Genomic DNA, 22,382 nt, shown 5'->3' on the forward strand with positions numbered 1-22,382 from the left:
TCCGGGACGGTCACGGTGCTCGCCGCCCCCAGCAGGGAAACGTTTTGCCTCCCGAGCGTCCGCCCAGAAGAAGCGGCCACCGCGCTTGCGCAAGGGAGCCGGGCAGCAGCGGCCCGCGCCTGCGCACCAGGACTCGGCGGCGGCTTGCGCCTGCGCGGCGCGGCGCTGCGGAGACCGTTGGTTCATTTGCATGTCCCCGCCTCGCGCGGCGGCGGCGGCGGGTGAGGAGCCTGAGGCGGCGGCGGGGGCGGCTCCGCGCGCGGTGGTCTCGGGGTGAGGCCCGGGCCCTGGCGTCGTCGGTGGGTGGGTCCCGGGGTGGGAGGCTCGGGCTCGGCCTTGGGGTCTCGCCCCGGGCTCCGTGATGGCGTCGCAGGCTCGGCCCTCTGGCTGCGGCGGCGGCCGCGTCCCCACCAGGTTGGCCCGGGTGGCCGGCTGCGGCCTCCCGGGCCCGGCGCCCCTATTTCCTCGTCCTCAGAGACCGGGAGACGGCGGGCCGCTTCCACAAAGGCTCATTGGTTCAGTCGTTCATTCATTCCTCCCGAACTCGGAGCGGCCCCCGCTGGGGAGGAGATAACGGCGCCCAGCGCTGCATCGGGCCCTTCCCCTCTTTAGAACCGGTTCAGCCCACACACCAGCCCGTTTACTAGCTGCCCTTTCCGTAGGTAGGGAAACGGAGGCACAGAAAGCTTAGGATCGTGTGATTTGAACCTGGGTCACCTGACCCTGGAACCCTGCCCTTTGCCAGCAGAGAACAAGGGGGCACCCAGGGAAAAGGGCTGAAGGATGGGACGAGGGGGAGATCGTGATGGGAAATCGACCCTACGGGTTGCGTCTTAAAGTTGGAGATTTTGCGAGGCGGGATATCTTGATGGTTAAGGATGCAGCCCCTGGACCCCAAAATGTTGCTTCTTTTTTTACCCATTCTTCGGGGCTTTGGATGCATGAATACGCTCTTTGCCAGGTTCAAATCTGGGCTGTCTGATCTTGAATGGGTCGTTGAGTCTGTCTCCCTTTGCCTCCTCACCCTAATGTCATTCGTAACAGGACCTGCCTCTTCAGTGGGTGGTTGGGAGATCGCGCAAGGACCCAGCACAGAATGGACTCTGTCACTCGTTCATTGTCACTGGTTGGGGGTCCTGCCACTCACCGTCAAGAGGCTTCTTTTAGAAGGGAAGGAAGTTCTCAGAGCCTCTGTGCACTACTGAGTCTGTCAAATGGGAAAAGAGCGATCCTGGGCCGGGCGCAGTGGCTCACGCCTGGAATCCCAGCACTTTGGGAGGCCGAAGTGGGCGAATCACTTGAGGTCAGGAATTCAAGACCAGCCTGGCCAACATGGTGAAACCCCATCTCTGCCTAAAATGTAAAAATTAGACGGATGCGGTGACGGACTCCTGTAATCCCAGCTACTCAGGAGGCTGAGGCAGGAGAATTGCTTGAGCCCAGGAGGCGGATGTTGCAGTGAGCATGCTGCTGCACTCCAGCCTGGGCAACAGAGAGAGTCTCAAAAAAAGAAAGAAAAAAAAGATTGATCTCTTCTTTCCTAACCACGATTTGCGAGGGTTGTGGTCCCACCCTTCCTACTCTGTTATGCTCAGTTACGTGTGTTGGTTGACACCTTCCTCCAGCAGATAGAACTGCTTTCACAGAGCTGCTTTTAATGGATTCCAAGGAGATGGGCTCAGAGATTTGTCTTTGCTCCTTTTCAGCCAGCACACACCTGTGAACTTCGTGAGGGCAGAGGCCCCCTTAAAAGAGTCCATCCAAGGTGGGCAGATTGCTTGAGGTCAGGAGTTCGAGACCAACCAGGCCAACCTGGCAAAACCCTATCTCTACTAAAAAAATTAAAGATAAATAAAAAATAAAAAGGGTCCAGCCTGCCTCTGAAGTTCCATGCGAGGATTATGGATTACTGCCTCCTTACTTTGAGGATTAGGTGAAATAGAACAGGTTCTGTGAGCACAGTTTTGTGTGTGTGTGTGTGTGTGTGTGTGTGTGTTGTTTTTTTTTTTTTTTTCCCTTGAGACAGAGTCTCGCTCTGTCCCCCAGTCTGGAGTACAGTGGCATGATCTCAGCTCACTGCAACCTCTGTCTCCCCAGTTCAAGCAATTCCCATGCCTCAGCCTCCTGAGTATTTGGGATTACAGGCACGTGCCACCATGCCTGGTGCTTTTTTTTTTTTTTTTTTTTGAGATGGAGTCTCACTCTGTTGCCCAGGCTGGAGTGCAGTGGCATGATCTCAGCCCACTGCAACTTCCACCTCCCAGGTTCAAGCAATTTGCTTGCCTCAGCTTCCCAAGTAGCTGGGATTAAAGGTGCACACCACCACGCCCGGCTAATTTTTGTGTTTTTAGTAGAGACAGGGTTTTGCCATGTTGGCCAGGCTGGTCTCGAACTCCTGATCTTAAATGATCCGCCCACCTCAGCTTCCCAAAGTGCTGGGATTACAGGTGTGAGCCACCATACGCAGCCTGAATTTTTTGTATTTTAGTAGAGACGGGGGTTTCACCATGTTGCCTAGGCTGGTCTCGAACTCCTGAGCTCAGGCGATCCGCCCACCTCAACCTCCCAAAGTGCTAGGATTACAGGCCTGAGCCACCATGCCCAGCCCCAAGTTGTGACTCTTAGTGTAGTTTTTTCTGTCTCACCATAGGGCAAAATAACATGGCAGCCAGACGAATTACACAGGAGACTTTTGATGCTGTATTACAAGAAAAAGCCAAGCGATATCACATGGATGCCAGCGGTGAGGCTGTAAGCGAAACTCTTCAGTTTAAAGCTCAAGGTAAAATAAAGTATTGTTGTTGTTGTTTTGGTTGGGGGTCTATCTTAGGGCCACGGCAGGAAGATTGCAGTACCTTGGGCAAATAATACCAGTCCTCTGATCCTTACATTCCCTATTTAGGAGATAATGGTTTTTTATTTTGGTTTGGTTTAGTTTTTGAGACAGAGTCTTACTGTCTCCCCCAGGCTGAAGTACAATGGCACAGTTTTAACTCACTGCAACCGTGAACTCCTAGGCTCTAGCCATCCTCCCATCTCTGCCTCCCAGAGTGCTGGGATTATAGGCATGAGCCACTGCACTTGGTCAGGGGATAATGTTTTGATCTGTCAGTCATCATTACGCAGATATCTGGAGCCTCTCGCAGTATATCCTCCCTGACCCACCTCAGGACAGTTTTGTTTGTTTGTTTGTTTGTTTGTTTTGAGACAGAGTTTCACTCTTGTCTCCCAGGCTAGAGGGCATTGGAGGGATCTCGGCTCACTGCAACCTCTGCCTCTTGGGTTCAAGCGGTTTTCCTGTCTCAGCCTCCTGAGTAGCTGGGATTACAGGCATGCACCACCACGCCCGGCTAATTTTTGTATTTGTAGTAGAGATGGGGTTTTACCATGTTGGCCGGGCTGGTCTCAAAACTCCTGACCTCAGGTGATCCGCTTGCCTTGGCCTCCCAAAATGCTGGGATTATAGGCATAAGCCACCGAGCCCAGCCCAGTTTTGTTTTTTGGTGGTTTTTTTTTTTTTCTTTTAATAGATATGGGGTCTTGCTATGTTGTTCAGGCTGGTCTGCAACTCCTGGGCTCAAGCTACCCTCCCACCTCTGCCTCCAGTGTGTTGCGATTGCAGGCATGAGCCACTGCTCACAGCACCAAGACAGGTTCTTGGATCCATTTACTGGCTCCATCCCCATCACCACTTAATTTTTTTTTTTTTTTTGAGACAGAGTCTTGTACTGTCGCCCAGGCTGGAGTGCAGTGACGTGATCTTGGCTCACTGCAGCCTCTGCCTCCCGGGTTCAAGCAATTCTCCTACCTCAGCCTCCCGAGTAGCTGAAATTACAGGCGCCTGCCACCATGCCCGGCTAATTTTTTTGTATTTTTTTTTAGTAGAGATGGGGTTTCACTATGTTGGTCAGGCTGGTCTTGAACTCCTGACCTTGTGATCCACCTCCCTCGTCCTCCCAAAGTGCTGGGATTACAGGCGTGAGCCACCACACCCGGCCAGCTCTACCAGTTCTTACCTGGATAATCAGAACAATCTCCTTCTGCAGCGTCTCTCTGTTTCTGGCTTCATTCCCCTCATGTCTTCCTTTTATAGAGTTGATCCACAGATCTGTTAGTGACAGCCTTACTGAACCACTGCTCTCCTTGGCCTCTTGGGCCTCCCCACTACAGGACACACCCTCAGAGGAGTGCAGGAGCAGTCAGGCCACAATATAAACAAGACAGGAGGGCATGGGGTGGCCTGTAGAGCTGCTGATTTTAGGCCCTGTCTGAAAACATTCCCATTGGAAGGTTTTGACACACCATGCCAGCAGAATCAAAAACAGTGCCTGCACAGATCGCAGGATGACATGAAGGGTCCTTCACCTCCTGCCTTGGGCCTCACACTGAGGGCTGCTGTGCTGCCTGCTACCTACACTTTGAATTCCTCCTGTCCCAGCACTGCCTGGTAAATTCCCTCAAGACAGATCACAGGTGCCTTCCCCCGGGAAGCCTTAGCATGCCTTGAGGCTGATTTGGTTGCTCTTTCCTGCCCCAGGGAAGTACATCGTGTACTCACTCCTCTGCCTGTCTCCTCTGGGTAGCACAGACAGTGCTGCTCCCAGCCACACCAGCCTTGGGGTGGAGGAGGTCTCCTGTGTTGGGTGACTTCTAAGTGTTTGGGGTAGGAATAACAAACATGCTCTGGACCTGGACAAAGCAGGCTCAGAGATTGTCTTCAGATCTTGAGTTTTCAATAATCACATGAGTACTACACACAAACATTCCTGTTATAAAATATTGGAACAAATAAGAAGTAAAGGTTAAAATTAAAGTTCTCTTAACTGCTTGCTTATCCCTCTGAGGTATAACCGTATCCATGGTATTTGTGCATTCTTTAGTTGTTTTAGTGTAATGCATGTATGTAATACTGAATATTTATGTTTTATTTAGATGGAGATTTAAATCTTTAACTTTACCTAGAGACTCAAGCACCAATACATATCTTAGTTACCTCCAGAAAGATTAGGGGCCTGGGCACAGTGACTCACACCAGCAATCTCACCACTTTGGGAGGCTGAGGCAAGAGGATCATTTGAGCCCTGGAGTTACAGACTAGTCTGGGCAAAAAAGTGAGACTCCCTCTCTACAAAAAATAAAAAGTTATCTGGGCATGGTGGCATGTACTTATGGCTCTGGCTACTTGGGAGGCTGAGGCAGGAAGTTGGCTTGTGCCCAGGAAATTGAGGCTGCAGTAAGCCGTGTTTGTGCCATTGTACTCCAGCCTGGGCCACAGAGTGAGTCCCTGTCTCAAAAAAAGATGGCTGGGTGCAGTGGCTTACACATGTAATCCCAGCACTTTGGGAGGCCAGGGTAGGCAGATCACCTGAGGTCAAGAGTTTGAGACCAGCCTGGCCAACATGGTGAAACCCCGTCTCTACTAAAAATACAAAAATGTGGCGGGCCCCTGTAATCGCAGCTACCCAGAAGGCTGAAACAGAAGAACAGCTTAAACCCGGGAGGTGGAGGTTGCAGTGAGCCAAGATTGCGCCCCGGCACTCTAGTACTCCAATACTCTAGCCTGGGCAACAGAGTGAGACTCTGTCTCTAAAAAAAAAGAAAAAAAAGTGTTAGAGCTACTCTCCTTGGCCGGGCGCGGTGGCTCAAGCCTGTAATCCCAGCACTTTGGGAGGCCGAGACGGGCAGATCACGAGGTCAGGAGATTGAGACCATCCTGGCTACCACGGTGAAACCCCGTCTCTCCTAAAAAAATACAAAAAACTAGCCGGGCGAGGTGGCGGGCGCCTGTAGTCCCAGCTACTTGGGAGGCTGAGGCAGGAGAATGGCGTGAACCCGGGAGGAGGAGCTTGCAGTGAGCTGAGATCCGGCCACTGCACTCCACCCTGGGTAACAGAGCGAGACTCCGTCTCAAAAAAAAAAAAAAAAAAAAAAAAAAAAAAAGAGCTACTCTCCTTGACCAGCCTGTCTCAAAATGTCATTGCCTTCTCAGGTTCCCACCTGCTTGATTTGTCTTCTTGGTACTTACTTGTATCTGATATATTCCTGTTTTTTGTCTGACTCTCTCAACTGACACGTTTCAGAGAGTTCTTATTTTCTTGCCATAACTTCAGTGCCTAGTACTGTGCTTGCACACAGTAGGTGCCCAGTTTGTACTTGTTGAACAAATGAACTAGGATTTATATACACTTTGGCTTCCTGTGGCCTCTTAACCCGTTACTACCTCCTGGCACCTCTCTTTCCCTATTCATTTTTTTTTTTTAAACTAGGTCATTGATTCTGATTGAAAAGCTAGAAAGAAAGGCGCTCCATGAAAACTCTCCCTGAGGCCCGCTGTTCTCATATGCCCATAGTTCATCGCTTCTATTCCTTGCTTCTTACAGTTTCTCCATGTGATTAAGCAAATGCAAATATATCTTCCCCTATGCCCTTTTTTCTTTTTGACAGAGACAGGGTCTTGCTCTGTTGCCCAGGCTGGTCTCAAACTCCTGGGCTCAAGTGATCCTCCCACCTCGGCCTCCCAAAGTGCAGGGACTATAGGTTTGAGCCACTGTGCCTGACCCATTTCCCCTTTTCTACATGGAGAAGGACAGAAGTAGACACTGTTCCGTTTCCATCATGGCCTCTCTTGATGTATCTTGCTAAGCTTCTGCCCTCCCTCCTGCCTGCCTCAGTCTGTGGTTTTTCAGCTCCAGAGAGAGGGTCGATTGGCCTGGCCTACCTTTCCAAGGGATAGGTTCAGCCAACTTTGGGTCAGCTGTGGTGGGTGTGGTGTTAGCTATGGTTCGTCTAGCCTCACGGTTGCACCGTGGGCTGAGACTTCCTTCTAGGAAGCGGTGAAGGCAGGTAACCTCAGTAAAACCTATCTGTTCTGAGATAGAAGTAGAAACACAGAAGTGTTCCAGTTGCAGTAAAGATATCCAGGTTATTTGGGGACCAAACACCCTTTCCTCAGACTAAAAGAGGGATTGCCAACCCAGATGGCTAGAGAGTAGGGGATCTGAATGAGCGAGGGCTGTTGGTGCCAACTTAGAGAGTCTGTGTCTTGCCCGTTGGGCTGCTGCTGCCCATCCTGGGTTGATTGTCATCAGGGCAAACTCAGGGTTGGTGCTTTTAGATCTCCTGTTTTAGTAAGTAGTCGATCCAGATTTTTAAATGACACCACACACATTTTAAATGTTAGCAACAAATACGGATTGGCAAACAGCACTGAGGTGTATAAAGCACTTTTCCTGCCTGGTGATCCGTGGACTGTTTGTTTGCACTGTTTGCATCCTCTGGTCTAAAGTACCTTTTGGCTTCTTCTTTTTTTGAATGGTTTATTTCAGATCTCTTAAGGGCAGTCCCAAGATCCAGAGCAGAGATGTATGATGATGTCCACAGCGATAGCAGATACTCCCTCAGTGGATCTGTAGCTCACTCGCGAGACGCCGGAAGAGAAGGCCTGAGAAGTGACGTATTTCCAGGGCCTTCCTTCAGATCAAGCAACCCTTCCATCAGTGATGACAGCTACTTTCGCAAAGAATGTGGCCGGGATCTGGAATTTTCTCACTCTGATTCTCGGGACCAGGTCATTGGCCACCGGAAATTGGGACATTTCCGTTCTCAGGACTGGAAATTTGCGCTCCGTGGTTCTTGGGAGCAAGACTTTGGCCATCCAGTTTCTCAAGAGTCCTCCTCTTGGTCACAGGAGTATAGTTTTGGTCCCTCTGCAGTTTTGGGAGACTTTGGATCTTCCAGGCTGATTGAGAAAGAGTGTTTGGAGAAGGAGAGTCGGGATTATGACGTAGACCATCCTGGGGAGGCTGACTCTGTGCTCAGGGGCAGCAGTCAAGTCCAGGCCAGAGGCCGAGCTTTAAACATCGTTGACCAGGAAGGTTCCCTCCTAGGAAAGGGGGAGTCTCAGGGCCTGCTCACAGCTAAGGGGGGTGTTGGGAAACTTGTCACATTGAGAAATGTGAGCACAAAAAAAATACCCACCATGAATCGTATTACTCCCAAAACTCAGGGCACTAACCAAATCCAGAAAACCACTCCAAGTCCTGATGTGACCCTGGGGACAAACCCAGGGACAGGAGATATCCAGTTCCCCATTCAGAAGATCCCTCTGGGGCTGGATCTGAAGAATCTTCGGCTCCCCAGAAGAAAGATGAGCTTTGACATCGTAGATAAGTCTGATGTTTTTTCAAGATTTGGGATAGAAATAATCAAATGGGCAGGATTCCACACCATAAAAGATGATATTAAATTTTCCCAGCTTTTCCAGACTCTCTTTGAACTTGAAACAGAAACCTGTGCTAAAATGCTTGCCTCATTCAAATGTTCCTTAAAACCAGAGCACAGAGATTTTTGCTTTTTTACTATCAAATTTTTAAAGCACTCTGCTTTGAAAACACCCAGAGTTGATAATGAGTTTTTAAACATGCTTTTAGACAAAGGTGCTGTGAAGACCAAAAATTGCTTTTTTGAAATCATAAAGCCCTTTGACAAGTACATAATGAGACTTCAAGACCGGCTTCTGAAGAGTGTCACACCTCTGCTTATGGCCTGCAATGCCTACGAGCTGAGTGTCAAGATGAAGACCCTCAGTAACCCCCTGGACTTGGCTCTTGCCCTAGAAACCACCAATTCTCTCTGCCGGAAGTCTTTGGCCCTTTTGGGACAGACATTCTCCTTGGCCTCTTCTTTCCGGCAAGAGAAAATCTTAGAAGCTGTCGGCCTGCAAGATATAGCTCCATCACCTGCTGCATTTCCAAACTTCGAAGACTCCACTTTGTTTGGGAGAGAGTACATAGACCACCTGAAGGCCTGGCTAGTCAGCAGTGGGTGTCCCCTCCAGGTTAAGAAAGCCGAACCAGAGCCGACGCGAGAGGAGGAGAAAATGATTCCTCTTACCAAACCCGAAATTCAGGCCAAGGCTCCAAGTAGTCTGAGTGATGGTAAGGAAAACAGCCAAAGTTTCTATTTGTTGTTTTTCGTCTTTGTTTGGTAATGTCTTTTATTTGAGATTTTTTTACACAGAAGCTCTTTAGCCAATTGGAAACAAATCAAGATTTTAGTAGAAAATGCACATTGGCCAATATATGTCTGCCATTCATTCTGTGAATGTGTCTTAGGAATCTGCTGTTTACCATAAAAGTCTTTAGACAGCTGGGTGTGGTGGCACATGCCTGTAATTCAAGCACTTTGGGAGGCCGAGGTGGCGGGTTGCTTGAGACTAGGAGTTCAAGACCAGCCTGGCCAACATAGTGAAACCCCATCTCTACTAAAAATACAAAAACTAGCCGGGTGTGGTGGCATGCACCCAAAATCGTAGCTACTCGGGAGGCTGAGGCAGGAGAATCCACTTGGACCTGGGAGGTGGAAGTTTCAGTGAGCTGAGATCACCCCACTGTACTCCAGCCTGGGCAACAGCAAGACTCTGTCTCAGAAAAACAAAAATCTTTGGACATTTTTAGGTCAGATACCTCTCGGGATTTGGTAGAAAGCTGTGGCCATTGCCAGAAAAAATGCTCATCTATTCATACACAATTTTACCTATATCTTCTGAGGGGTTCATACCTTTCTGCAGCCAAGGTTAAGAACCCTTATTCTTTTTTTTTTTTTTTCTTTTTAATCTTTGAAAGAAAGAAGGCTTGACTTTCTTTCTTTCTTTTTGTTTTTTTGAGACATGGTCATGCCCTGTCACCCAGGCTGTTGTGCAGTGGCATGATCATGGCTCACTGCAGCCCCAACCTCCTGGGCTCAAGTGATCCTTCCACCTCAACCTCCTGCGTAGCTGGGACTATTGGCTTGTACCACTGTGCCTGGCTAACTTTTTTTGTATTTTTTGTAGAGAATCATGTTGCCTGGACTGGTCTCAAACTCCTGAGCCCAAGTGATCTACCCGCCTCAGCCTCCCAAAGTGCTGGGATTATAGGCGTGAGTCACTGCGCCTGGCTTGGAACCCTTGTTCCAACATGTCCCCAGAAGGTATTACTAGAAGGGAGAAAAAACACAGAGCATGGTCTCTGAGGAATCCCCAGTCTCCTGAGGGAAGAAAATCACAAAGTCCAGTCACTCGTGAGCCAGGGGTGGTAGCACATGTCTGTAATCCTAGCTACTCGGGAGGCTGAGGAGGGAGGATTGCTTGAGACCAGGAGTTCAAGGCTGCAGTGACCTGTGATTGCATCTGTGAATAGCCACTGCACTCCAGCCTGGGCTAGCATCACCCTGTCTCTCAATAAACCAAAACAAAAAAACAGTCACCCCTATGCTAGAATTAAAGTGACACAGGAGAGGCTCCAGCCCAGCCTGGAGAGTTGTGGAGGTCATGCTTGAGCTGTATTGAAGGATGTGTAGGGACCAGCCAGGTCATTCCACATAGTGGATGCACCTTTTCGCCGTACTCACTTTCCTAGACTGGCTAAAGTTGGTAAATTACTTAAGTACACCTGCTAATTAGCAGTTATCATTGGCTTTCTGGGGAGAGGAAAAGGCCAAGGAAGAGAAATAGAAGTGATAAGCTGTTTGATTTCCCTGTTCCTTCCTCCTAAACTCCCAGAATGGGCTCTCACAGCCCAGACATCCCAGAGATCTCAAGCATACATGGTAACCATGCTGTCTTAACTCTTGTGATAGGGAGAAAGCACTTTTCCCACTGATGTGGTTTTCACCTTCCATTTCCCCCAGCCCAGTGAGGAAGTCTCATTTGTTCCTGACTTTCTTTGCTCTTTCACCACCCTCATGAAGCCCCAACGGCACTAGACACTGGATAGGTCCCACCACATACAGGTGGCCACATCCTACCCCCAGAGAGGAATCCTTCCAGAAGTAGGCTCAGGGCTGAAGGGACCCTATTCCCCAGCCCTTCACAAAGTGATGGGATACTGTTTGAAGGAAGAAAAGTCACCCATAACCTAAAGTGGTTGTAACCCACCCACTTACCCTCTCACAGCCTTCGATGTTCCCCATGCTTTCCTGCAGCTGCAGGCGTGCTGGACTGAAAATGCTACCGCCTGCTCTTCTACGTGATTGCCAGAAAGCCCTCTTTGTTTCCACAGCCTTTGCTACATCGTGATATTGACCTAATGTAAATTACCTCACCTTTCCCTTGATGCTGGATTCATGCTGCCTTTTACTAGAGGTTTCTGAAGCCAGACAGACCTGGGTTCACATGTAGTTGGCATCTGCAAGCCTCAGTTCCCTGTCTGGATAGCGGGATAGCTGGCGGCAGGGCCCACATCTCATGAGGCTTCCCCACCGCTGCTCATGTTCCTGTTAGAAATGTTGGAATGGAGCCAGGCATGGTGGCTCACACCTATAATCCCAACACTTTGGGAGGCTGAGGCGGGTGGATCAGAAGTTCGAGACCAGCCTGGCCAACATGATGAAACCCCATCTGTACTAAAAATACAAAAATTAGCTGAATGTGGAGGCGCGTGACTAATCCCAGCTACTTGGGAGGCTGAGGCAGGAGAATCGCTTGAATCCGGGAGGCGGAGGTTGCAGTGAGCTGAGATCGTGCCATTGCATTCCAGCCTGGGCAACAGGGTGAGACTCCATCTAAAAAAAAAAAAAGGAGGCCGGGCGCGGTGGCTCAAGCCTGTAATCCCAGCACTTTGGGAGGCCGAGACGGGCGGATCACTAGGTCAGGAGATCGAGACCATCCTGGTGAACACGGTGAAACCCCGTCTCTACTAAAAAATACAAAAAACTAGCCGGGCGAGGTGGCGGGCGCCTGTAGTCCCAGCTACTCGGGAGGCTGAGGCAGGAGAATGGCGTAAACCCGGGGGGCGGAGCTTGCAGTGAGCTGAGATCCGGCCACTGCACTCCAGCCCGGGCGACAGAGCCAGACTCCGTCTCAAAAAAAAAAAAAAAAAAAGGAAAGAAAGAAATGCTGGAATGGGCCAGGTGCAGTGGCTCGTTCCTGTAATCCCAGCACTTTGGGAGACCGAGGCGGAGGGATAACGAGGTCAGGAGATCGAAACCATTCTGGCTAACACGGTGAAACCCCGTTGCTACTAAAAATACAAAAAATTAGTCAGGCGTGGTGGCATGTGCCTGTAGTCCCAGCTACTCGGGAGGCTGAGGCAAGATAATTGCTTGAACCCGGGAGGCAGAGGTTACAGTGAGCCGAGATCTTGCTACTGCTCTCCAGCCTGGCAACAGAGCGAGACTCCGTCTCCAAAAAAAAAAAGGAAAGGAAAAAAGAAATGCTGGAATGGGCCAGGCGCAGTGGCTCACACCTGTAATCCCAACACTTTGGGAGGCTGAGGCAGGTGGATCACCTGAGGTCAGGAGTTCGAGACCAGCCTGGCCAACGTGATGAAACCCTGTCTCTACTAAAAATCAAAAATTATCCTGGCGTGGTGGCAAACACCTATAATCCCAGCTACTTGGGAGGCTGGCTGAGGCAGGAGAGATGCTTAAACTTGGGAAGTGGAGGTTGCAGTGAGCTTAGAGCGTGCTACTCCACTCCAGCCTGGGTGATAAGCAAAAGTCCGTCTAGGAAAAAAAAAAAAAAAGAAAGAAATGCTGGAATGACATCTTTGATTGAATGCTTTGGTTATTACTATTACTTTTTTTTTTTTTTTTTTTTTTTGAGACGGAGTCTCGCGCTGTCACCCAGGCTAGAGTGCAGTGGCCGGATCTCAGCTCACTGCAAGCTCCGCCTCCCGGGTTCACGCCATTCTCCTGCCTCAGCCTCCCGAGTAGCTGGGACTACAGGCGCCCGCCACCTCGCCCGGCTAGTTTTTTGTATTTTTTAGTAGAGACGGGGTTTCACCGTGTTAACCAGGATGGTCTCGATCTCCCGACCTCGTGATCCGCCCGTCTCGGCCTCCCAAAGTGCTGGGATTACAGGCTTGAGCCACCACGCCTGGCCACTTTTTTTTTTTTTTAATTCTTGAAAGGATACATTCTCAGGAGTAGGATTGCTGGACCAAAGCTGTGTCCCACTTTCTGACTCTTGCTCATGGTCTTCCTAGCTAAAGATGACCAAATTAGCAGGGGTCCCCAAATTTCATTGCTGACTGTAAACCTCAACATCTTTTATAAAATCACGTAAAACTAGTAGTTCTGTAAAAAGAGAGCCATGAAAAAAAGCAGTTTCAAAGGGGACATACTTGGAATAACGTGGCAGTTGAAGGATTGACTCATGATGTGTGAAGAGCTCACACTAGTGTTTAAAATAAGCTCAAAGCTGTAACATGGACACAGGTGGGCACAGGACTGTGCAATCATTTACAGAACAAACTGGAAAACCTTGCTAGTTCAGCAGTGATTTTAACTGAATGGCTGAACAAATAGACCATTCTGTGCTTTTTTGTTTGTTTTTGGTTTTGGGACGGAGTTTCACTCTTGTTGCCCAGGCTGGAGTGCAACGGCATGATCTCGGCTTACCGCAACCTCCGCCTCCCAGGTTCAAGCAGTTCTCCTTCTTCAGCCTCCCTAGTAGCTGGGATTGTAGTCATGTGCCACCACGCCCAGCTAATTTTGTATTTTTAGTAGGGATGGGGTTTCTCCATGTTGGTCAGGCTGGTCTCGAACTTCCAACCTCAGGTGATCCGCCCACCTTGACCTCCCAAAGTGCTGGGATTACAGGCATAAGCCACCACGCCCAGCCATCATTCTGTGCTTTTAAAACTAACCAATTATTAGGAAATTAAACAGTCTTACCATTTGAAGAAACATGTTCTTCTGTGTTGCTGGCAGCATTGTAAATTTAAAGTCATATTGGAGGAAATTCACACTTTAAAAAATATTTTGGGCAGGGCATGGTGGCTCACACCTATAATCCCAGCACTTTGGGAGGTAGAGGAGGGTGGATCTCTTGAGCCCAAGAATTTGAGACCAGCCTGAGCAAGATGGTGAAGACTCGTCTCTACAAAATTTTTAAAAATTAGCCAGATGTAGTGGCGCATGTCTGTCATCCCAGCTACTTGGGAGGCTGAGGCCTGAGAATTGCTTGAGCCCAGGAGTTCGAGGCTACAGTGAACTATCATGGGACCACTGCAGTCCAGCCTGGGTGACAGAGTGAGACCCCGTCTCAAAAAAGAAAAGATTTGTTTCTTTTTTTTTTTTTTTTGAGATAGAATCTCTCTCTGATGCCCAGGCTGGAGTGCAGTGGCGCGATCTCGACTCACTGCAAGCTCCACCTCCTGGGTTCACGCCATTCTCCTGCCTCAGCCTCCTGAGTAGCTGGTACTGCAGGCGCCCACCACCATGCCTGGCTAATTTTTTTGTATTTTTTAGTAGAGATGGAGTTTCACTGTGTTAGCCAGGCTGGTCTTGATCTCCTGACCTCGTGATCCGCCCACCTCGGCCTCCCAAAGTGCTGGGATTACAGGCGTGAGCCACCGTACCTGGTTAAAATTTGTTTCTTATACATGCAACAGATATTTTCTGTGAACATGTAATTTGGGACCATTGACCTTTTTTTTTTTGTTTTGAGATAGAGTCTCGCTCTGTTGCCAGACTGGAGTGTAGTGGCACGATCTTGGCTCACTGCAACCTCTGCCTCCCGGGTTTAAGCAATGCTCCTGCCTCAGCCTCCCAAGTAGCTGAGACTATAGGTGCATGCTGCCATGCCTGGCTAATTTTCTTTTTTTTTTGTATTTTAGTAGAGACAGGGTTTCACCGTGTTAGCCAGGATGGTCTCGATCTCCTGACCTCGTGATCCGCCCGCCTCAGCCTCCCAAAGTGCTAGGATTACAGGCGTGAGCCACCGCGCCTGGCCGTTTTTTTGTTTTAAAGATAAATCATAAGGAAAATGAAATTCGTGATAATTCTACCCCCATAACATCTGTTAACATATTTCCTTATAGTCTTTTCCCATGTATCCATATTTATATATTTTTTTATTCCCACCTTTATATTGAGAACTATAACCTAGATACCTTTTTTGTGTATTTTAAACTAGATATTTATATTTTCCACTTTAATGTTATGAACATTCAAATTAAGTGATACATGAAAAATGATATCAAATTGCTATACGTCTTTCTTTTTCTAGAGTATATAAATAAATTGCTCTGTCCAGTCATTGAAAGCTGTGACTGTTTCTCTCCTAGTGGTTATGCTGTTACATTTTTTAGGAGGAGATTTTCTGTATTGGTTTGTAGAATAAGGTGTTGTTTTCCTCTTTTCAATTCTGGTGTCTTGTGAATGAGGATTTCGGTTGTTGACGCCTGCTTGGGTTCAGTGCTAAGCCCCCAACTACTGTACTGTCCTCGTCTTCCCAGAGCCCACAGTCAGCACGTTTCTCAGAAAAGCTGTTCTGTGTGTTCCAGCTGTCCCCCAGCGAGCAGATCACAAGGTAGCGGACACCATCGACCAACTTGTGAAACGTGTCATCGAAGGCAGCCTGTCTCCCAAAGAGAGAACTCTTCTCAAAGAGGACCCTGCTTACTGGTAGGTCTTTAAATGTCCACCCTGTGAATCCTTCTCATGGAGTATATGGCAAAATTTGGGTCACTCTGATGGTGTTGAGAGCAGAGGGTGAGATACTTGAGTAAGTGGTGTTCTCCAGTGAGAAGAGCATGAGGGTGGCTCAGATTTATGTGGGTTCAGCAAGTCCTAGCTCTGTTGCAGAGCAGTGGTAGGCTGGCTGGGTGGTGGCATTCTCTTACCTGTGAATACAGCTCCAACTCCCTGCTTTGCTGTTTTAAGGATGCAATGAGATGTTCATGCAGAGAATACAGAGTAAGGGTAGTAAGATTAGTAATACATCATTGCAGTTGTTTGCAGTTTATTGCTAATATTTGTTAAACTGTGTTTTGCTTAACTGTCTCTTTTTTTTTTTTTGGGACGGAGTCTCGCTCTGTCGCCCAGGCTGGAGTGCAGTGGCCAGATCTCAGCTCACTGCAAGCTCCGCCTCCCAGGTTTACGCCATTCTCCTGCCTCAGCCTCTCGAGTAGCTGGGACTACAGGCGCCCGCCGCCACGCCTGGCTAGTTTTTTTTTTGTTGTTTTTTTTTTAGTAGAGATGGGGTTTCACTGTGTTAGCCAGGATGGTCTCGATCTCCTGACCTTGTGATCCACCCATCTCGGCCTCCCAAAGTGCTGAGATTACAGGCTTGAGCCACCGCGCCTGGCCTTAACTGCCTCTTTATGTGAATAGAACAGCTTTTTAAAATTACAGTTTGCATCCTAAATATAGTACTTTCTTATTAGAGAAAGTAAAGAACAGGCCAGAGAAAGAGTCTCGCTCTGTCACCCAGGCTGGAATACCGTGGCGCAATCTTAGCTTACTGCAACCTCCGTCTCCTGGGTTCAAGCGATTCTCGTGCCTCAGCCTCCCAAATAGCTGAGATTACAGGCGCACACCAGCACACCCAGCTAATTTTTGTATTTTTAGTAGAGACGGGGTTTCACCATGTTGGCCAGGTTGGTCTCGAACTCCTGACCTCAGGTGACCCACCTGCCTTGGCTTCCCAAAGTGCTGGGATTACAGGTGTGAGCCACCGCGCCAGGCCGAGACACATTTCCTTTCTTTTTTTTTTTTTTAAAAAAAGGAGGTGATGATCAGTGCTTTGCTTGTATTTCTGCCTACCTTTCTGGCAGTTTATCATGATATCTGGGAGTGAAACTGCTGGGTTAAAGCTCATGTTAGAGACTTTTGATTTATGTCAGTTTCTCAGCTGCAGCACTTTTTATTATTTAATTTTTTTTGGAACAGAGTCTCGCCCTGTCACCAGGCTGGAGTGCAGTGGGGCGATCTCGGCTCACTGCAACCTCTGTTTCCCGGGTTCAAGCAATTCTTGTGCCTCAGCCTCCCGAGTAACTGGGATTACAGGTGCCCACCACCACACCCAGCTAATTTTTTGTATTCTAGTAGAGATGGGGTTTCACCATGTTGCCCAGGGTGGTCTTGAACTCCTGAACTCAGGCGATCCGCCCGCCTCGGCCTCCCAAAGTGCTGGGATTACAGGCGTGAGCCACTGCACCCAGCCTCAGCTGCAGCACTGTTGACATTTGAGACTGAATCATTCTGTATTAGGGTTGGAGCTGTCCTGGACATTGCAGGCTATTTAGCAGCATCTGTGGTCTCTATCCGTTTGATGTTAGCAGGACCTTCTATCTCACTAGTAACAACCCAGAATACATCCAGGCACTGCCTGGTGTCCCATGGCAGGCAGAGCTGCCCCTGATGGATACCATTGATGTTTATCATCAGTTTACTCTCCATAGGTTATGTGTACTAATTGACCCTCTCACTGCTACTCTGTAAGTGTGCTGTGCCCTCTTTTGTTTTCTGTTTTTGTTAGGGACAGGATCTCACTCTGTTGCTCAGGCTGCAGTGCAGGGGTGCTGTCACAGCCCGCTGCAACCTTGACCTCCTTAGTGTGCCCTTTTTGGTAGTCAGATTATACCCATATTGGACTTGTTATTCTTGCTGTTGTAATTACTAAAGATGCTTGAAAGGCATACATTTCCATGTCTTTGGTCCTTCCCATCATGATTTACCCAGGGGAAGGTTGGAACTTGTTGTGTTTTTATTTTTACAAAATTCTTGAGTTTGGATTATTTACATGTATTGAATGAGGTAGGCATGTAACTTAAAAGTTAAAAATTCCCAAATAACCTAATTGTCGCAGCATCATTTATTGAATACTTTTTATTTAATAAACACTTGTGCCTTCTGTGCAGTTGGTACTGTTCTAAGCACATTACTGATTTGAGCACTAGCTAGTTGAATCCTCATTAACAATGTTGCGAAGCAGGTCTATTGCTATGCTTATTTTACAGACAAGAAACTTAGAGGCTCCAAGAGTCTTCTTGGCTTGAGGATTCACAGCTAGTAAGAGGCAAAGTTGAGATTCAAATCCAAAGTCTGTGGTCTGAACCAGTGTGCATGCTGAAGGAAGGAAGCTAGATAGCCCCAGATTGACAGATGCAAGCAGATACCAGACCCTCTTGATAAGAAGGCATCCAGACTTAAAGGCCTAGGGGCACTTTCCAGGTGGTTGATAAGGTTATTAGGCTGGAGGAATAGGAGGCCCTGAGAGAACTGGGGGCTCGTGCCTCTGCCCCATGACCCCTGCACATGGCCCGGGGGTCTCATGACCCCTGATAACCAGGTGCGGCAGACAGAAGCCAGAGTCAGGGGTGTGTTTGGATAGAAATAAGCATCAAAGTAAGAACTGATATTTGAGGTAAACCAGTATCATGAAAGAGAATCACCAAACTCAACAAACTTCTGACACCCTAGAAGACAAGAGTTACTATGAGAAAGAGGAGGTGTAGTCTATAAATATGTATGTGTAATGAATAGTCTCAGGTAATAAGAGTATATTGTATCCATGAAACAGACACTGGTTGCTATGAAAACAGAAAACTGGTTGCTATCCAAGATCCTGTTAAGGATCTTGGAAATGGAAAATAGATTGAAATAAAAATCTCAGCGGTTGGCTGATAGAATAGATCCTGAAGAAGGACAGATTTAGGAGTTGTTCCCAGAGACTTTATCATCCAAAAACTCCTTCACAAGGAATTACCTGGCCAGGTGCAGTGGCTCACGCCTGTAATCCCAACACTTTGGGAGACCGAGGGGGACAGATCACCTGAGGTTGGGAGTTTGAGACCAGCCTGGCCAACATGGTAAAACCCTGTCTCTACTAAAGATGCAAAAAATTAGCCGGACATGGTGGCAGGCGCCTGTAATCCCAGCTACTTGGGAGACTGAGGCACGAGAATCGCTTGAACCTGGGAGTCAGAGGTTGCAGTGAGCCAAGATCGCACCACTGCACTCCAGCCTGGGTACGACAGAGCAAGACTCTGTCTCAAAAAAAAAAAGAAGGAATTACCAAGGTACTATAAAAGGAAAGAGTGTGATACAAAAGCACAGCAATAAGTAAAGAAACTGCTAAACTTAGGTTTCTGGTGTGCATGTTTGAATTCTTAAGTCAAAATGCTCCTTGTATGTTGTATTTAACAAAACAGTTCAACGCATAATGAAAAGCCAAATGTTTCTGCTGTGACCTGTTCCCATGTTCCAGTCCTTGAAGGCAGTTGCTTAGTTCTTCAAACTACTTCTCACGGCTACCTCTGTATCTTTTTTTTTTTTTTTTTTTTTGAGATGGAGTCTCTGTAGCCCAGGCTGGAGTGCAGTGGCGTGATCTCGGCTCCATGCAAGCTCTGCCCCCCGGGTTCACACCATTCTTCTGCCTCAGCCTCCTGAGTAGTTGGGACTACAGGTGCCCGCCACCATGCCCGGCTAATTTTTTTGTATTTTTAGTAGAGACAGGTTTTCATCATGTTAGCCAGGATGGTCTCGATCTCCTGACCTCGTGATCTGCCCACCTCGGCCTCCCAAAGTGCTGGGATTACAGGCATGAGCCACCGCACCTGCACCTCTATATCTCTTAATAAGCCTGTGCTGCTTTTTCTTTACTGAACAGTTTTATGCATGACCGTTGACATTCTATGAAGATATGTGTGGATTAAGTTTGTTTTTTGTTTGTTTTTAAGAGACGAGATCTCACTCTATTGCCCGGGCTGGAGCACAGTGGCTTGATCATACCTCACTGCAGCCTCAACCTGGGCTCGCAAAATCCCCCTGCCTCAGCCTCCCAAGTAGCTGGGACTACAGGAGCACACCACCACATTCAGCTATTTTATATATATATATATGTATTTTTTTTTTTTTTTAAAGAAATGGGTTCTTGCTATGTTGTCCAGGCTGGTGTTTAACTCCTGGGCTCAAGCGATCCCCCAGAGCACTGGGGTTATAGGCATGAGCCATCACATTCAGCCTTAATACATTATTTTTTTTAGTTAGCAAGTGAAAAAGTCAGACCTCTAGGAGGCAGATATAAGAATGGCTTCTTATCTCCACCCTCTGAGGACCAGCAGAGATTTGAGACCTTCCACCGTCACGCCCTACAAGCATGATTTGTTCCCATTGGAGCCTTGTGAACAGAACTGGCCATTGCCTCTTCGCTGAGGTGACCTGCCTCATGTCGTACACTAAAGATGTCAGAAGAGCCAGGCGCGGCTGCTCACACCTGTAATCCCACTACTTTGGGAAGCTGAGGCAGGTGGGCCCCATGAGGTCAGGAGTTCGAGACCAGCCTGGCCAACATGATGAAACCCTATCTCTACTAAAAATACAAAAATTAGCTGGGCATAGTGGTGGCTGCCTATAATCCCAGCTACTCAGGAGGCTGAGGCAGGAGAATCACTTGAACCCAGGAGGCGGAGGTTGCAGTAAGATGAGATCACACCACTGCACTCCAGCCTGGGCAACAATAGCAAAACACCGTCTCAAATTAATCAATGAATCAATCAGAAGTATAGACAGACACATCCACTATGGCTTTGCTTCCTTGTTTGGAACACCAAGGGGCAGGCTTCCATCCTTACCTATGAGAGAGTGCGAAGCATCAAGCCTAGAAAATGATCACAACAGTGCAGGATATAAAGCTGAAGGAATATGTCATACTTTGTTTTCTCTTATCTTCTAAATTGTCCCCTGGGAGTGGGGCAGCCCTGACCATGCTCTCCAGGGAGAGCCCACCGGATCCTACATGTTCACACAGGAAAACAAGTGGCTAAGAATCCCTCTGGTCTAGCCTCAGCAGGATTATCCGAGCACCCCAAAGTTAACAAAAAATCTAAATAATTGATGTTTGGGGTGAAATAAAAGAAACTAAAATCCCAAATAATCTAAATATGTGAGGCAAAAGGAGAAGGAGGGAGGTAGGTGTGCAGGCCTTTGTCTTTTTTGACATGAGGGTAGAGCTAAAGGGTAATTCTACATATTGATACAAAATAAGAGTTTAAGTATGTGTGTTGATTAGCCATTAAAGGAACCGAAGTAGGGTCTATAACTTCATACTACTATAGAGGGAAAGAAGCAAAAACACAGGAATTGGAAAACAGAGAAGGGAAATTGCATAGCAGGTGAATGCTACCAAAAAGAACGGAGGTAGAGAATTGTTTGGGCAAAAAAGACTTTAAGGAGAACAGCACTAGAAGGAGCAAAATAAGTTCCTAATAAAAGGGAAAGTCATCACGAACATATAGATTGTGAATCTCGGTGCCTGCACTACATAGCTTTGAGCTATGTAAATAAACAACCTTTAGAAATCATTTAGGTCCAGAGCTGGGTGCGGTGGCTTGTGACTGTAATCCCAGCACTTTGGGAGGCTGAGGTGAGCAGATCACCTTAGATCAGGAGTTCAAGACCAGCCTGGCTAACATGGTGAAACCCCGTCTCTAAAATTAATACAAAATTAGCTGGGTGTGGTGGCGGGTGCCTGTAACCTCAGCTACTTAGGAGGCTGAGGCTGGAGAATCGCTTGAATCCAGGAGGCAGAGGTTGCAGTGATCCGAGATTGCGCCACTGCACTCCAGCCTGAGTGACAGAGCAAGACTCTGTCTCAAAAAAAAAAAATTTAAGTCCAAAACCATGATAAGAGGAATTGGATGAATCCAAAACCATGGTAGGAGACATGAATGTTTCTGTGAAATGGGTAGACAATGTAATCCAAATAAGGTTGTGGAAGATTTTATAACACAGCAAATGAGCGTAAACAGAGACAGTCTGCTAATATTTGTTGAGCGGTTTTCATATCACTTGCCTCATAGTGAAAAGCTTATAACGCAGGCCTCACAGCTATATGATGAAGTAGCTACTGCTTATCATCTTCCCTGTCTTACAGATGGAGAAACGAGGCACAGAAAGGTTCCCAGCTAATGAGTGGCTATGCTGAGATTTGAAGCCAGCAGACTGGCTTGTTGAGTGTTCTGTGTTCTTGATGTTATGTTCCACTGGAACTTGGGGAGATGCATTTGTGACTGACGTCCTCGGACTGCACTTGGCATCAGAACCATCCAGGAACAAGGAAAGCCATCAGAGCCATGAGTGACTGGGGCAGTCAGGTTACCTGGCCCTGATTCTGCACTCTGCCCTTGATGAGGAGTTACCTTGCTGGGGCAGTGTTTGACTTGAGAACCAGAGCGCCCATGTTGGTCAGCATTCTCTTAATTGAGCACTATTGCTTGTTAGGGCATGATCTTGCAAGATGCCACCGTTAGCCCAACAGAGTGCTAGGGCAGCAGTGGAGCCGGTCCTCAGTCTGTCTTCTGAGGTCCAGACAGACCTCAACTGACTAACAGTGTCAGCAGGAGCTTGTGTATGGAGCTGTCTGCCAGGGACATGCCACATCACACAGTGCTGCCAACACCTTGCTTCTAGCTGGCTTGTCACTGGTAATCTGGAACCTCATCTAATAACTAATATGTCGCTACTTAATATCAAACAATCTGAAAGCCACCTGAAATACTGCCATACTTACTAAGCAATATTCTTCTTTAATACAAACTGAAATCAAATATTCACAAAAGTCTGTTATGTTTTTTGTGGGGTGGTTATTTATTTATTTATTTTTAAAGAGATGG

The 22,382-nt window shown here is 47.8% G+C and overlaps 1 protein-coding gene across 13 annotated transcripts in view; it reads left to right on the forward strand.

Moving 5' to 3' along the window:
- SUGP2 (SURP and G-patch domain containing 2) overlaps positions 1-22,382 on the forward strand; it is a 44,260-nt gene that overhangs the window by 140 nt on the left and 21,738 nt on the right. For 5 of the 13 annotated variants that reach the window (XR_007721520.1, XR_007721518.1, XR_007721519.1 and 2 more), the window contains exons 1-4: positions 163-221; positions 2,651-2,782; positions 7,326-8,936; positions 15,270-15,390. Coding sequence is in view for 8 of the 13 variants with exons in the window: in XM_050769470.1 (XP_050625427.1) it covers positions 191-221; positions 2,651-2,782; positions 7,326-8,936; positions 15,270-15,390 (1,895 nt within the window). In the remaining 5 variants the exon portion in view is untranslated. Of the gene's footprint in view, positions 1-146; positions 274-582; positions 663-2,650; positions 2,783-7,325; positions 8,937-15,269; positions 15,391-22,382 lie in introns of those variants that run through there. The other 8 variants (XM_050769468.1, XM_050769469.1, XR_007721521.1 and 5 more) reach the window with 6 other exon arrangements.

This window comes from Macaca thibetana, chromosome 19, assembly GCF_024542745.1.
Source record: "Macaca thibetana thibetana isolate TM-01 chromosome 19, ASM2454274v1, whole genome shotgun sequence".
In the NCBI taxonomy this organism is placed as follows: Eukaryota; Metazoa; Chordata; class Mammalia; order Primates; family Cercopithecidae; genus Macaca; species Macaca thibetana.